The sequence below is a fragment of the Pan troglodytes genome, chromosome 12, assembly GCF_028858775.2.
Source record: "Pan troglodytes isolate AG18354 chromosome 12, NHGRI_mPanTro3-v2.0_pri, whole genome shotgun sequence".
In the NCBI taxonomy this organism is placed as follows: Eukaryota; Metazoa; Chordata; class Mammalia; order Primates; family Hominidae; genus Pan; species Pan troglodytes.
This window is the reverse complement of record NC_072410.2, coordinates 75215241-75230058: the sequence shown is the minus strand read 5'-3', so window position 1 is coordinate 75230058 and position 14818 is coordinate 75215241. Positions and strand designations below refer to the sequence as shown.

The 14818-nt window shown below is 38.4% G+C and overlaps 1 protein-coding gene across 2 annotated transcripts in view; it reads left to right on the top strand.

The window, feature by feature from the left end:
- The window catches only part of MSH2 (mutS homolog 2), a 130239-nt gene that overhangs the window by 49574 nt on the left and 65847 nt on the right, over positions 1 to 14818 (top strand). For both annotated transcript variants that reach the window (XM_054677834.2, XM_016948497.4), the window contains exons 9-10: positions 8472 to 8595; positions 12105 to 12255. In XM_054677834.2, the coding sequence (XP_054533809.1) occupies positions 8472 to 8595; positions 12105 to 12255 (275 nt within the window). The remainder of the gene's footprint in view (positions 1 to 8471; positions 8596 to 12104; positions 12256 to 14818) is intronic.

Genomic DNA, 14818 nt, shown 5'->3' with positions numbered 1-14818 from the left:
GTATCATTATTGTATGAGTATATATGAGTTATAAAAATAGTATATGTAAATGCTTTATAATTTTTATTATTAGAAATGAAAAAGTATAACAAGGGGGGTATTCATATTCTCTCCACTTAGAATTAACCCTCTCAACATGTTGACATCTTTGTTTATAGTAATCCTTTTTGTTTTTTTTGTTTTTTATTATACTTTAAGTTCTAGGGTACATGTGCACAATGTGCAGGTTTGTTACATATGTATACATGTGCCATGTTGGTGTGTTGCACCCATTAACTCGTCATTTACATTAGGTATATCTCCTGATGCTATCCCTCCCCCTCCCCCCACCCTACAACAGTCCCCAGAGTGTGATGTTCCCCTTCCTGTGTCCAAGTGTCCTCATTGTTCAATTCCCACCTATGACTGAGAACATGCGGTGTTTGGTTTTTTGTCCTTGCGATAGTTTGCTGAGAATGATGGATTCCAGCTTCATCCATGTCCCTACAAAGGACATGAACTCATCATTTTTTATGGCTGCATAGTATTCCATGGTGTATATGTGCCACATATTCTTAATCTAGTCTGTCATTGTTGGACATTTGGATTGATTCCAAGTCTTTGCTGTTGTGAACAGTGCCGCAATAAACACATGTGTGCATGAGCGTTTATAGCAGCATGATTTATAATCCTTTGGGTATATACCCAGTAATGGGATGGCTGGGTCCAATGGTATTTCTAGTTCTAGATCCCTGAGGAATCGCCACAGTCTTCCACAATGGTTGAACTAGTTTACAGTCCCACCAACAGTGTAAAAGTGTTCCTATTTCTCCACATCCTCTCCAGCACCTGTCGTTTCCTGACTTTTTAATGATCGCCATTCTAACTGGTGTGAGATGGTATCTCATTGTGGTTTTGATTTACATTTCTCTGATGGCCAGTGATGATGAGCTATAGAAATCCTTTTTAGAAACAACAGAGCCTTGTTGTAAAACAGGTAAATGTACGTGAGGACTTCAAAAAGTTTGTAGAAAAATGGAATCAAAAGATAAAATTTAAAAATACATTTTAAATTTGTTTCCCAACATAAGCTCCTCAAGTTCAAGACACTTTTATAAATGATGATCTCTGCTGTTTAGTTCATCTGTAAAGAACTGAGGGTACTAGAAATTTTACCATGTCAGTGCAGTCTCTTTACATTACTAACTAAAGAAAAATAGGTGCTCTTTAAAGATCTTGTAAGATTAGGAACAAAAAGAAGTCAGAAGAAGCCAAATCAAGGTGGATGCTTAACGACTTCCCATAGACACTTACAAAATTGGCCTTGTTTGATGAGAAGAGTGTGCAGGAACGTTGTCATGGTGGAAAAGGACTTTGATGATGCTTTCCCTGGCATTTTTCTGTAAAAACTTGGGATAACTTTCTCAAAACACTCTAATAATAAGGAGAGCCTATGTTCTTTATCCCCCCAGAACATCAGCAAGCAAAATGCCTGAACATCCCAAAAAACTGTTGCCATGACCTTTGCCCTTGACTGGTCCACTTTTGCTTCGACTGGACCACTTCCATTTTTGGTAGCCATTGCTTTGATAGTGCTTTGTCTTCAGGATGGCATTGGTAAAGCCATGTTTCGGCTCCTGTTACAGTTCTTTGAAGAAATGCTTCAGGATCTTGATCCCTTGTTTAAATTTCTATGGAAAGCTCTGCTCCTGTCTGCAGTTAATCTGGGTGCAACAGTTTTGTCACCCATCAAGTGAAAAGTTTGTTCAGCTTTAATTTTTCAGTCAGAATTGTGTAAACTGGACCAATTGTTGAGATGCCTGTAGTGTTGGCTATTGTTTCTGCTGTTAGTCATTAGTTCTCTTCAATTAGGGTATGAATAAAATTAATTTTTCCTGAAAAATTGATGTGGATGGTCTGCCGCTGTGGGCTTCATCTTCGACATGGTCTCATCCCTTGTTAGAACAAGTTATCCGTTTGTAAACTGCTGATTTCCTAGGAGCATTGACCCCATAAAATTTTCATAAAGCATCAGTTATTTCATTATTCTTCCATGCAGACTTCACTATAAATTTGCTGTTTGGTCTTACTTCAATTTTAGCAGAACTCATACTGCTCTGATAGGGGCTCTTTTTAAACTGATGTCTTAGCCTTCGTAGTGTCTCTGACTAGATCCTATTCAGACATGTTATAGCAAATTAGTAAAGTTTATTTTGGTGCCAAAAACTTTTGAATCCATGCATAGTTTTTTCACAACACATTTTCCATGAACTTTTTGAAGACCCTTCATATATTATAAGAAGAAAGTTAAAAATATCCCCTGCATCTACTACTCAGAAATAACCACTGTTAACATTAAGTCTGTTCTCAACTCTAGGCATTATTGAGGGTTTTGAGGACAGGTCTTGAAAATTTCTATGGCTACCTTTTACTGGGGGGAGACTAGGCATGTATAGTTGACCGCATAGGTTAATCCCTCCACTCAAAAAGCCACAATTTTAAAGTGTAGTATTCACTAGCATTTAGTATATTCACAGTGTTGTGAAATGACCACCACCATCTAGTTTGAAAATATTTCATCACAACCAAAAGAAAACCTCGTATCTATTAGCGGTCTCTCCTGTTTCCCCAGACACCGGCAACCACTAATGTACTTTTTGTCTCTGTGGACTTGTCAGTTCTGGACATTTTATATAAATGGAATCATGTGACCTTTTATGATTGACCTCTTTCACTTAGTATAATGTTTTAGAGGCTCATCCACGTTGTAGCATGTGTCAGTACTTCATTTCCTTGTGTATTGGTCCATTCTTGTACTGCTATAAAGAAATAGCTGAGACTGAATAATTTATAAAGAAAAGAGGTTTAATTGGCTCATGGTTCTGCAGGCCGTACAGGAAGCATGATGATGGCACCTGCTCAGCTTCTGGGGAGGCCTCAGGGAATTTAAAATCATGGCAGAAGGGGAAGTGCGGCGTCTTACATGGTGGAGCAGGAGCAAGAGAGAGAAGGGGGAGGTGCTCCACACTTTTAAACAACTAGATCTCAGGACAAGTCAGTCACTATAATGAGAACAGCACCCAGGGGAAACCACCCTCACGATCCAGTCACCTCTCACCAGGCTCCACCTCCAGCACTGGGGATTCCAGTTCCAATTCAACATGATACTTGGATGGGGGCACATATCCAGACCATATCTCCTCGTATAGCTGAAAAGTATTCCCTTATATGGACATACCACATTAATTATTAATTTATTGATTGATTGACAGGATCCTGCTCTGTTGTCCAGGCTGGAGTGCAGTGGTTTGATCATAGCTCACTGCAGGCCTTGAATTCCTGGGCTCCAGTGATCCTCCCACCTCAGCCTCCTGAGTACCTGAGATTATAGGTGTGTGCCACCACACCTGGCTAATTTTTTTATTTTTTAGCAGAGACAGGGTTTTTGCTATGTTGCCCAGGCTGGCTTTGAACTCCTGGGCTCAAGCAATCCTCCTGCCTTGGCTTCCCAAAGTTGTAGGATTACAAGTGTGAGTTTAGAGAGGTATAATTTCTTACTCAACTCCAAGTATTTTATTTCTATTATCATTTGTTCTTTGGTTTGTTAATTATTTGGAAGTATATTTTTAAATTTCCAAGCTTAGTGTGTGTCAGTTTCATAAAAGTTCCCCATGTATTTAAAAATTGGATGTGTACTCTAATTTTGGGATTGTTTTTTCATTGTCTATGTATGCTTGCTAATTTTTGATCTGCTGGGTTACTGAGAAAGATGTGGGTTTCTCCATCTAGTTCTATTTTTGGTTAATATGTTAGGCACAGAGCTGTTGTTTTTTTGTGGTGAATTGAATCTTCATCATTCTTTAGGGACTCTGTCCTTAATAATGCTTTTTTGCCTTACATTTTGTTTCATTGTAAGAGAGCTATGTCAGAGTACTTTTTAAAACACTTTTTAATATGGTATATATTTTTTCTTTTTTTATGAGGTTTTTTAACCGTAACTTTAAGCAAAATAAAGCTTAATAACTGGATTTTATTTACTTTTAAATTTAATTTGATGGTTTTTTTTTTTTTTGAGACTAAGTCTCACTCTGTCGCCCAGGCTGGGGTGCAGTGGTGCGATCTCAGCTTACTGCAGCCTCCGCCTCCCGGGTTTAAGTGATTCTCCTGCCTTAGCCTCCCTAGGAGCTGGGATTACAGGCGTGCGCCACCACGCCTGGTTAATTTTTGTATTTTTAGTAGAGGCGGGGTTTCACCATCTTGGCCAGTCTGGTCTCGAACTCCTGACCTCAGGTGATCCATCTGCCTCAGCCTCCCAAAGTGCTGGGATTACAGGCATGAGCCAACACTCCTGGCTAATTTAATTCGATTTTTTTAGTAGCAGTTTTAGTCTATTATGTTTGTTGTAGTTACTAGTATCTTTGGATTTATTTCTACCTAATTATTTGGTGATTCCTCTTCTTCCTGGTTCCACTTACACATTAAAAAAAAAACAAAAATAACTTAGAATAGAGATGGTGTCTCACTATGTTGTTCAGGCTGCTCTCAAGCTCCAGGGCTCAAGTTATCCTCCTGCCTTGGCCTCCCAAAGTGCTGGGATTACAGGTATGAGCCACCATACCTGGCCCCCCTTGCCCATTCTGTTTTACTTTTATATTGCTTGGGTTTCTAAAATTCCATTTTATCCTCTCCCTTTGCTCTTCCCCAATCCTATCTCATCACCCACACTGGTTTGGAAGGTAGCCACTTTTTTTTTTTCCAATGTGTTTACTTTACTTATCAGAGTCAAAAGCCTATCAGTATCTTCTCAGATATCCCAAAAAATACTAGGACCTTAAGACACCTAAAATCAGGTTACATTTCTTCATAATTGTCTAGTATTCTAGTTCTATCAGTTTTACCTCTCAGATCTCCATTCTTCAAGTCAATGTTAAGTTTAGATTTGTCCATATGCGTACTAGTTTCTTTGGTATTCAATCCTTCCTGTATATTTTTAAGAAGTTCCTTTGTTGGAGGTCTGTTAGGTTTTATTTGTTTGAAAATGTCTGTATTTCACCCTTGTTCTTGAAGGATGGTTTTTCTAGGTATACAGTTCTTTTTTTTTTTTCTTTGATACAGAGTTTTGCTCTTGTTGCCCAGGCTGGAGTGCAGTGGTGCGATCTTGACTCACTGCAGCCTCCACCTCCCAGGTTCAAGTGATTCTCCTGCCTCAGCCTCTCGAGTAGCTGGGATTACAGGTGCCCACCATCACACCTGGCTAATTTTTGGTATTTTTAGTAGACGGGGTTTCACCATGCTGGCCAGGCTGGTCTTGAACTCCTGACCTCAGGTGATCTACCTACCTTGGCCTCCCGAAGTGCTAGGATTACAGGCGTGAGCCACTGTGCCTGACTAAGGCCTAACTTTCCTTCCTCATTCTTTTCATCTTGTTTCTTGGTTTCATCATCCCATTTTTTAGTTTCTTTTCAGTCTCCTTTTGTGTAGCCTGAAGCAATAACTGTGTTTCTGATGCCTAGGTAAGTATACTGTAGGTAGGCTGATACTGTTCAGCTAGTACATAGTAGAAGTCAGATGTGACATTTTTAGAATACTCCAGTTCTAGATAAGAATACCTTGTTGGGTGATATATTTTATTATCCTGGATTGTTTGGCGGATGTGATGGATTGCTGAAGACGCCCAATTTCGTGTGTGGCCCTTGAGTATTTATTTTAGTAAGTTAGAGGCTAGTTGTTCACTTTTCCCTTGTTTAACTGGGGACTCCTCAGCAGCCCTTTCAAAACAGTATAACCTCATCTGAGAAAGGAAAATGTAAGGATATTCATTAAGTTTTCTTCTCTCCAGATTTGGGATTATTTTTAGGAATTTTCAAGAGTTTTGTTGACTTACCAACTAGGTTTCTTGAAGATGGTGAGTGAGGATAGGAACTTGGCCTGGCCTGGCTCACCTCTCAGATTCATTGGAAGAGGCAAGTTCATTAGCACAGTTTCAGTCCACCATTATAGCATTTTTTTCCTGAGTTATTATAAGTCTTAGTCCATATTTCCAGATAATCATCATTATCTGTTTAAATTACTGCACAGTATTCTATTTTACTGATGTACCATTGTGCAAATACTATGATGTTTTATTATTTTTAAGTTTTGCTATAACAGATAAGTCTGCAGAGATTTTATTCAGCTCTGTATTGTTTTGCTTCTGTTGCATTATTTCCTCAGATTGAATTTCTAGGAGTAGAATTGCTATGTCAAAGAGAATAACAAGTATCTCTGAGCCTTGCCGCATACTGCTTTTTTCATTTTTAAAGGTTATACCAAGTTAGATTCTCACTAGAACTGAATGAGTGTACTAATTTTACTGTAGCTAGTTTCTTTTTCTTAAAAAAAAAAAAGCTGTAGAATAATCTCAAGGTTGCTTAAATATTTCTGTCTTTTATTCTTATAGCATTTCCTGTGGATTAGTTCACTACTTATTTTCTTATCTGTGAGTTGTAAGTGCTTACACATGCCCACTTGATGACCTTGATGTTTTCTTATACATGGAAGCAAGTGCTTTTTATAAAAGAATATATTAACCTTTATGTTTTTACATTTTGTGAAGCTTTTTTTTTAATGTTTCATCTTTTAAAAATTAGGTTTATTCAGAATTTTAAATTTTAATATTATATTGAATTTCTTTTGGTTGGTTTAAATTGAGAAAGTTATTTTATGTATATTCTCTTTTTTGCTAGCTTTCTGTAATTTGATTTTAATTCCTTATTCCTTGCATAGTTTGCTTCTGGTATGTTAAAGTGTGCTCTCTCTAAGTGGATAGTAATTAGGAACAATTTATCTCAACCTCATTTATTGAATGTTTTAAATCAAGAGAACGGACTCACTCTGTTATATTAAGCTTCTATATATAATTGTCTGTTTCACTGTAATGCCTAGGAAGGATACACTTCATTCTTTTTTTAGATGTTCTTTCACAATTTCATGTAAATTTTAGTTGTTTTGTTTCAAAAAAAGAATTCCTATTGAACAATCTCTAGGAATAAATAGCTTAATAATAATATTAGATCTAGTTTTCTCTTTTCATAGTTTACCTCTTCTTTCTTTTCTTTCTTTTTTTTTTTTTTTTGAGACGGAGTCTCGCTGTGTCGCCCAGGCTGGAGTGCAGTGGTGCGATCTCTGCTCACAGCAAGCTCCACCTCCTGGGTTCGCGCCATTCTCCTTCCTCAGCCTCCCAAGTAGCTGGGACTACAGTTGCCCACCACCACTCCCGGCTAATTTTTTTTTTTTTTTTTTGTATTTTTAGTAGAGACTGGGTTTCATTGTGTTAGCCAGGATGGTCTCAATCTCCTGACCTTGTGATCCGCCCGCCTCGGCCTTCCAAAGTGGATTACAGGCGTGAGCCACCGCGCCCGGCCTCTCTCTCTCTTCTTTTTCTTTTTCTTTTTCTTTTCTTTTCTTTTCTTTCCTTTCCTTTCCTTTCCTTTCCTTTTCTTTCCTTTTCTTTTCTTTCTTTTCTTCTCTCTTCTCTTCTCTTTTCTGTCTTTCTTTGACGAGTCTCAGTCTGTCACCTAGGCTGGAGTACAGTTGCACGATGTTGGCTCATTGCAACCTCTGCCTCCCTTGTTCAAGTGATTGTCCTGCCTCAGCCTGCCAAATAGCTGGGACTACAGGTGCGCACTGCTACGCCTGGCTAATTTTGTATTTTTAGTAGAGATGGGGTTTCACCATGTTGGCCAAGCTGGTCTCAAACTCCTGACCTCAAGAGATCCACCTGCCTCGGCCTCCCAAAGTGCTGGGATTACAAGCATGAGCCACGGTGCCAGTCCAATTCTTGTGTAGTTTTTTAATCAGCTGAATTTAACATTCAAATTCTTCTTTTAAATCTTCCAATATGTAGTTATCTTTATAAAGATCCTATATAATCAAGACTTTGTTTCTGAATATTTTATGTATGTTTTTGCTATTGTAAATGAGATGTATTTCTCATTGTGGTTTCTTGCTGTTATTACTGGTAAGAATTTAGTGAAACAAAGTACTTAAGACTATGTCTTTAAATTGTGAGATTTTGATGAACTTTTAAGAAATAAAATTCTTTAGTTTCTTAGAGCTTTTTGAGAATTCTAAGGTAGATCCTTGGTTTGGGCAACATATAACTATTACAAGTTTTGCACATTGAACGTTATTTGGTAATTTTTAGGGAGGACATTTTAAATGTTTAGGAAAAATATAAATAAAATATAGAATACTATTGGGGACATATACATCATCAGCACTGTAACTGTTTCATATGAATCATTTTTGTATGTATAGAACTCTAAAGTCCTAATGAACAGAATTTTACATTTCTATAAATAGAAACTCCTTAATAGTTGTGACTGAATAACTTATGGATAGCAAATTATTTAACTGAAAACAGTAAAATTTAAGTGGGAGGAAATATTTGCTTTATAATTTCTGTCTTTACCCATTATTTATAGGATTTTGTCACTTTGTTCTGTTTGCAGGTGGAAAACCATGAATTCCTTGTAAAACCTTCATTTGATCCTAATCTCAGTGAATTAAGAGAAATAATGAATGACTTGGAAAAGAAGATGCAGTCAACATTAATAAGTGCAGCCAGAGATCTTGGTAAGAATGGGTCATTGGAGGTTGGAATAATTCTTTTGTCTATACACTGTACAGACAAAATATTGATGCCAGAATTATTTTATAAGTTCCCTGTCCCCAAGATGATGACTGCACATCCCTGTCAAACAGAAATCGCCCAACAGGCCCTTGTATGATGTCATTTAAACAAGGCCTATTTTAAATGTCACCTCCACTGGTAACAGGATACTCCTAGGAGGATCACCAAGCCCAATTCTTCTAGGAGTAGTGCATTGATTAGGCTTTGGGGTTTCCAAGCAGTTCATTAATGTCAGTTTTGGAAAAAGTCTGTCTTCCATACCAGCTTATTAATTCCCTATGGGTTCACACGGTTTTTTTCCCTGGATTTTCATCAAACATGTGTAAGGTACTCAGTACAAAGAAGTTTAGAAATCCAGAACAAAACAGTGTATTTAAGCAGTAGTAAACTTCCAGATAATCTGATGCCCATACCTACATATATAAAAAATTTGCAAATAGTTCTGTAGAGAGTCCAAACATGGAGTAGATCCCTAATTAAGAGCCTTTGCATTAAAGTCCACCTTCCTCATTTCATAGCTAAGGATATTGAGGCTCAGAGAGTTTATGTGTCTGGAGTTAAAGTTATTTTGTGTTTCCTTAATTTTTTACTTACTAGAAAGTTAAAAGTACCTACAGATTTCTGTGTTTCACTATATGTTAACTTGCTTGGCTGGAAGTTTTTCTGCTGATAATTGGTTTTATGAAGGAAGAATCCTGTTAAGAATGCGTCATTGGACTGGGTGTGGTGGCTCACGCCTATAGTGATCCTAGCAGTTTGAGAGACCGAGGTGGGCAGATTGCTTGAGTCCAGGAGTTTGACACTAACCTGGGCAACATGATGAAACCCTGTCTCTACAACAAATACAAAAATTAGCCAGACATGGTGGCATGCGCCTGTGGTCCCAGCTACTCAGGAGGCTGAGGTGAGAGGATCACTTGAGCCAGGGAGGTTGAGGCTACAATGAGCCATAATTGCACTACTGCACTCTAGCCTGGGTGACAGGGTGAGATCCTGTCTCACAATAAGAAAAGAGAATGCATCATTGGCCAGGCACAGTGACTCATGCCTATAATCCCAATACTTTAGGAGGATCACTTCAGCCCAGGAGTTCAAGACTAGCCTGTGCAACATAGACCACATTTCTACCAAAAATCAAAAGGAAAAAAACTTGCTGGGTGTGGTGATGCACACCTGTGGTCCCAGCTACTCGGGAGGCTGAGGTGAGAGGATTGCTTTAGCTTAGGAGGTTGAGGTTGCAGTGAGCCATGATAGCACCACTGCATTCCATCCAGCCTGAGGGATGGAGTGAGAGCGACACGTTGTCTTTAAAAAAAAAAAAAACAGAGGAATGCATCATAGTATATATTAAATTATTGCCTATTTTTTAATCTATTTTATTGAATGCTAATGAGAAAATTAATGGCAAAAACTTGTTTTTTACAGTATAAATTAAGTTTAATTTCATTTTAAAATTAAGTAAATTTGTTTTATTAAAAAGTATGTTGAAAGCAACATAAATAGCACTCAAATTGAGGCAGAAACTGTAACTGTAGTATAAGAAGCATTAGGCTGGGAATTGGGAAACACGAGTTCTAGTTGCAGCTTGGAAACTTTTTCTGAAGCTCTTTACAAATTACTTAATTTCTCTGGTTTTCACCACATTCTTCTATAGCATTAACATGTTGGATTCATTGCTTTAATTCTTAGACCTACGTGTCATCAGAAATGCCATTACACTTTGAGGATTTGAGCCTTATTTTAAATAAAGTTGTGATCCTCATGGCAGCCTAGGTTTACATGTGTTAAATAAACAGTATTCTATAAATACCATTGTCTTTCATGTTTAGTGATGTTGCTGTTGTTAACACTGCAGTGAAATGCATATATAAGCAAACTACATTACATACTCATGAACATGGTCCTTTGTTTTGAAACTTTGATCACTGATTGTTTGCAGTCTTTCATTGTGGAACTACTCTTTCACTTTGAATGTTTTGAGAGGTTCCTTTGTTCAGATCAGTCCGATTTCGTTTCTGGATGGGTCTCTACTTTCCCTTTTCTCACTGGTCAAGCGAGGTCTGTCTTTAATTGTTTGCTACTACTAACATTTGATGGCCACGCTTCAGCAAGTACATTTGTAGATTCTCTCTCTCTGTCTCTCTTAGTTTGTGGTCTAGAGATCATATTGGTTAATGAAATTATGAAGAGAGAATGTATTTATAAAAACTCAAATTCTTGATGCAGAAGGTCTAGCTGATTGTGAACCCAAAATATCCGAGACAGGTCTCAACCAATTTAGAAACTTTATTTTGCCAAGGTTAAGGATGCATCCATGACATAGTCTCACAAGGTTCTGATGACACATGCGCAAGGTGGTTAGGGTACAGCTTGGTTTTATACATTTTAGGGAGACATGAGACATCAGTCAACATGTGTAAGATGTACATTGATTCTATCCAGAAAGGCAGGACAACTCGAAGCATGGGGCTTTCAGGTAATAAGTAGATAAGAGACAAAAGGTTGCATTTTTTTGAGTCCTTGATCAGCCTTTCACTGAATAAACAAGCTTAGTCTGGCTCAGTGAATCTGCGTTTTTACATAAACAGTAGGTCAGAGGAAGCAATCAGAAATGCATTTGTGTCAGGTGAGCCGAGGGATGACTTTCTGTCCCTCACCTGTGAAGATAAGCTATCAGTTTCCATTGCTAGGGTGAAATTCAACAGAATTGTTTGAGAGTGAACATCTGGAGGCCCACAAGGACTTTCTTTGTGGAGGGAAAGTATGTAGTGAGGGAAGTATGTAGTTCTTAAATCTTTGTCGCTATCTTATTTAGAAATAAGATGGAAGGCAGGTTTGTCTGACATAGTTCCCAGCTTGACTTTTCCCTCGGCTTAGTGATTCTGGGGTTCCGAGATTTATTTTCCTTCCACATATCAGTCAGATCATTTGGTTTGTGAAGTTTCCTATGCTTAACAGAAAATATGTGCACTAGTTTTCCTAGAGTTGCATTGTCAGAGTCTCAAGTTTTTGTTTGGAAATTGTATTTGCTCACATTAATTATACTCTATGTTAGTTCCAAAGAAATACCTTTGGTTAAGAAAAGAATTCTCATGCATAACTCCTCGAGGGTGGGGTTACACCTTAATCCATCCTCATGTGCTCATAGTAATTGGGGAAAATATGTTGCCCAGTGCTGGTGCTCTGCAGCCTTGGATGGGTTTACCCAGAAAGCAGCTTTCAAGTCAGAAACTAACATTCATAAGGGAGTTAAGGATTTTATAAGTAGATATCCATAATTCATGTAGTTTTCAAGTAAGTAGTATTTGAATCTTTTCTGGTTAGATAATAATTGTGAGTATGCTGTCATATAATAACTATGTTTTTCACTATTTAAATAATTTTAGAATCACACTGAAAAATGGCAGTAGGTATTTATGGAATACTTTTTCTTTTCTTCTTGATTATCAAGGCTTGGACCCTGGCAAACAGATTAAACTGGATTCCAGTGCACAGTTTGGATATTACTTTCGTGTAACCTGTAAGGAAGAAAAAGTCCTTCGTAACAATAAAAACTTTAGTACTGTAGATATCCAGAAGAATGGTGTTAAATTTACCAACAGGTTTGCAAGTCGTTATTATATTTTTAACCCTTTATTAATTCCCTAAATGCTCTAACATGATGTGAATGTTCTATGATAAGTTTTACTAATGTAGTCATCAGGTAAGAGTCAAGCTTTCTTCCCAATAGCAGTCAGCTGTCGCAACACCATTTGTTAAATAATCCGTCTGTTCTCCATTGACTGAAGTGTGGTACTTTGGGTCTATTTTAAAGACTCTACTTTTACCTCGTCTCACCATTCTTTTGTCTACACAAAATATATTTTATCGCTTATTCTGTGTTACCATATCTATTAGAGCTAGTTCCCCCTCATATCTCTGCTTTAGTTATTTTCACATGTTTCTTTTATCTTTTTTTTTTTTTGGAGACGGAGTCTCGCTCTGTTGCCCAGGCTGGAGTGCAGTTGCATGATCTCGGCTCACTGCAAGCTCCGCCTTCCGGGTTCACGCCATTCTCCTGCCTCAGCCTCCTGAGTAGCTGGGACTACAGGCGCCCGCCACTGCGCCCAGCTAATTTTTTGTATTTTTAGTAGAGACGGGGTTTCACCGTGGTCTCGATCTCCTGACCTCGTGATCCGCCCGCCTCTCCCTCCCAAAGTACTGGGATTACAGGTGTGAGCCACCGCGCCCGGCCTTATCTTTTTTTTTTTCCCCCGAGACAGAGTCTTGCTGTGTCGCCCAGGCTGGAGTGCAGTGACGCGCAGTCTTGACTCACTGCAGCCTCCACCTCCCGGATTCAAGCGATTCTCATGCTTCAGCTTCCTGAGTAGCTAGGATTATAGGCATGCACCACCACGCCTAGTTCATTTTTGTATTTTTAGTAGAGATGGGTTTTCACCATGTTGGACAGGCTGGTCTCGGGCTCCTGGCCTCAAGTGATTCACCTGCCTCAGCTTCCCAAAGTGCTGAGATTACAGGTGTGAGCCACCGTGCCTGACCCAAATGTTTATTTTTTCTAAGAAAACTTTACTATCATTTATCAAGTTAAAAAAATTATTCTGGTATTTCAATTGGGTGTTTAAATTAGTTGAGGGAAATATGAGGCCATTCACTAGATGATAGTTTTTTTTTGTTTTAATCATGTTTCATGTTGAAACAAAAAAGTTTTTTCCTGCCAGTTTTCTGGCTAATCTCAGGAAGTCCCTGAAACAAATTATTGATAAGTAAAAAAAATTATTTAAAAAATTTTAAATTATATTTAAAATCTTCTGTGACTTACGGTGGGGGGAGGCTAAAGCCTTTCTCCTTCTGTACTGTTCTGGAAACTATGGCCTGTTCTACTCCCTCCCCTCCTGAATTTTCCCAGAACTTTACAGGTAGCTTTTATATATATGATCCCCTGTCATCTGTTTCACAAGTACTTTGAGTGTCTATTATATGCAGACATTCTAGGTGTTCAGACACCCTAGTAATTAGTTTGTTCCTCATAATTCTCAGTAAAGAAGACATGTATATTTCTTATTTTATAGGTGAAGAAGCTAAGACTTTACTTTTCCTCAGTTAGACGGCTAGTGCTGGTGGGTGCCTAAACTTAGATCTTCTGTTGCCAAATCTAGGTGTGTTGTTTTTCCAGCACACTAGAATCCTCCTGGTTCAAGAAATGTATATATTTTAGCTTGGATAAGATACAACTTTTGGAGTGTTCTAATCATCTTCAAGTTTTTCATGGGTTAGTTATAACATATGAAAAAAGATAGGACTGAATGGGCCACATGATGCCAAAAGTGAAAAAGTCACTCACTAGATTATGACCTGCAGAATCTGGTCCTTGCCTGCCTCTGCTTTTATATTTTGCAGCTTGTCCCTTCACACAGTGGTCTCACTTTTATAATGTCTTTCCCTCATGCATTTCTTTAATTCTTTTTATTTGCCTGTTTCATAGTAGTCTGTTTGTGCTGCTACTTGCCCTTGTAGTGTTCTTGAGCTATACATGTCTGCTGTGCCATTGAGTGATTCCATCAAGGCCACAATTATCATCTTGATGAACTGATTTTCTCCCACTGCTGATAATTACTTCTCTCTCCTTTCTTTCTCCTTTACATCACCTCTTTTTGTTCTTAATTTCATTCCCTCCTTGATGCCAGTGAGTATTTTTTTCTTATTTTATTCTCATCTTCCTTGAGTATTGTTTATTTCAACCTTTTTTTTTTTTTTTTTTTTTTTTTGGAGAAGGGTTTGGCTTTGTCGCTCAGGCTGGAGTGCAGTGGCACAATTTTGGCCCACTGCAACCTCCACCTCCTGGGCTCAAGCCATCCCACCTCAGCCACCTAAGTAGCTGGGACTACAGGTGTTCCCCAGTACTTTGTATTTTTAATAGACACAGGATTTCCCCACGTTGCTCAGGCTGGTCTCGAACTCCTGGGCTCAAGCAGTCCACCTGCCTTGCCCTCCCAAAGTGCTGGGATTACAGGATTACAGATGCTGTGCCCGGCCCAACCTCTAATTTTAATTTTCTCTTCAAATTGTTCAATAAGATTTAGTTTCAAGACATTTTCCTGGCCGGGCATGGTGGCTTACGCCTATAATTTCAACACTTTGGGAGGCCGAGGCAGGTGGATCACTTGA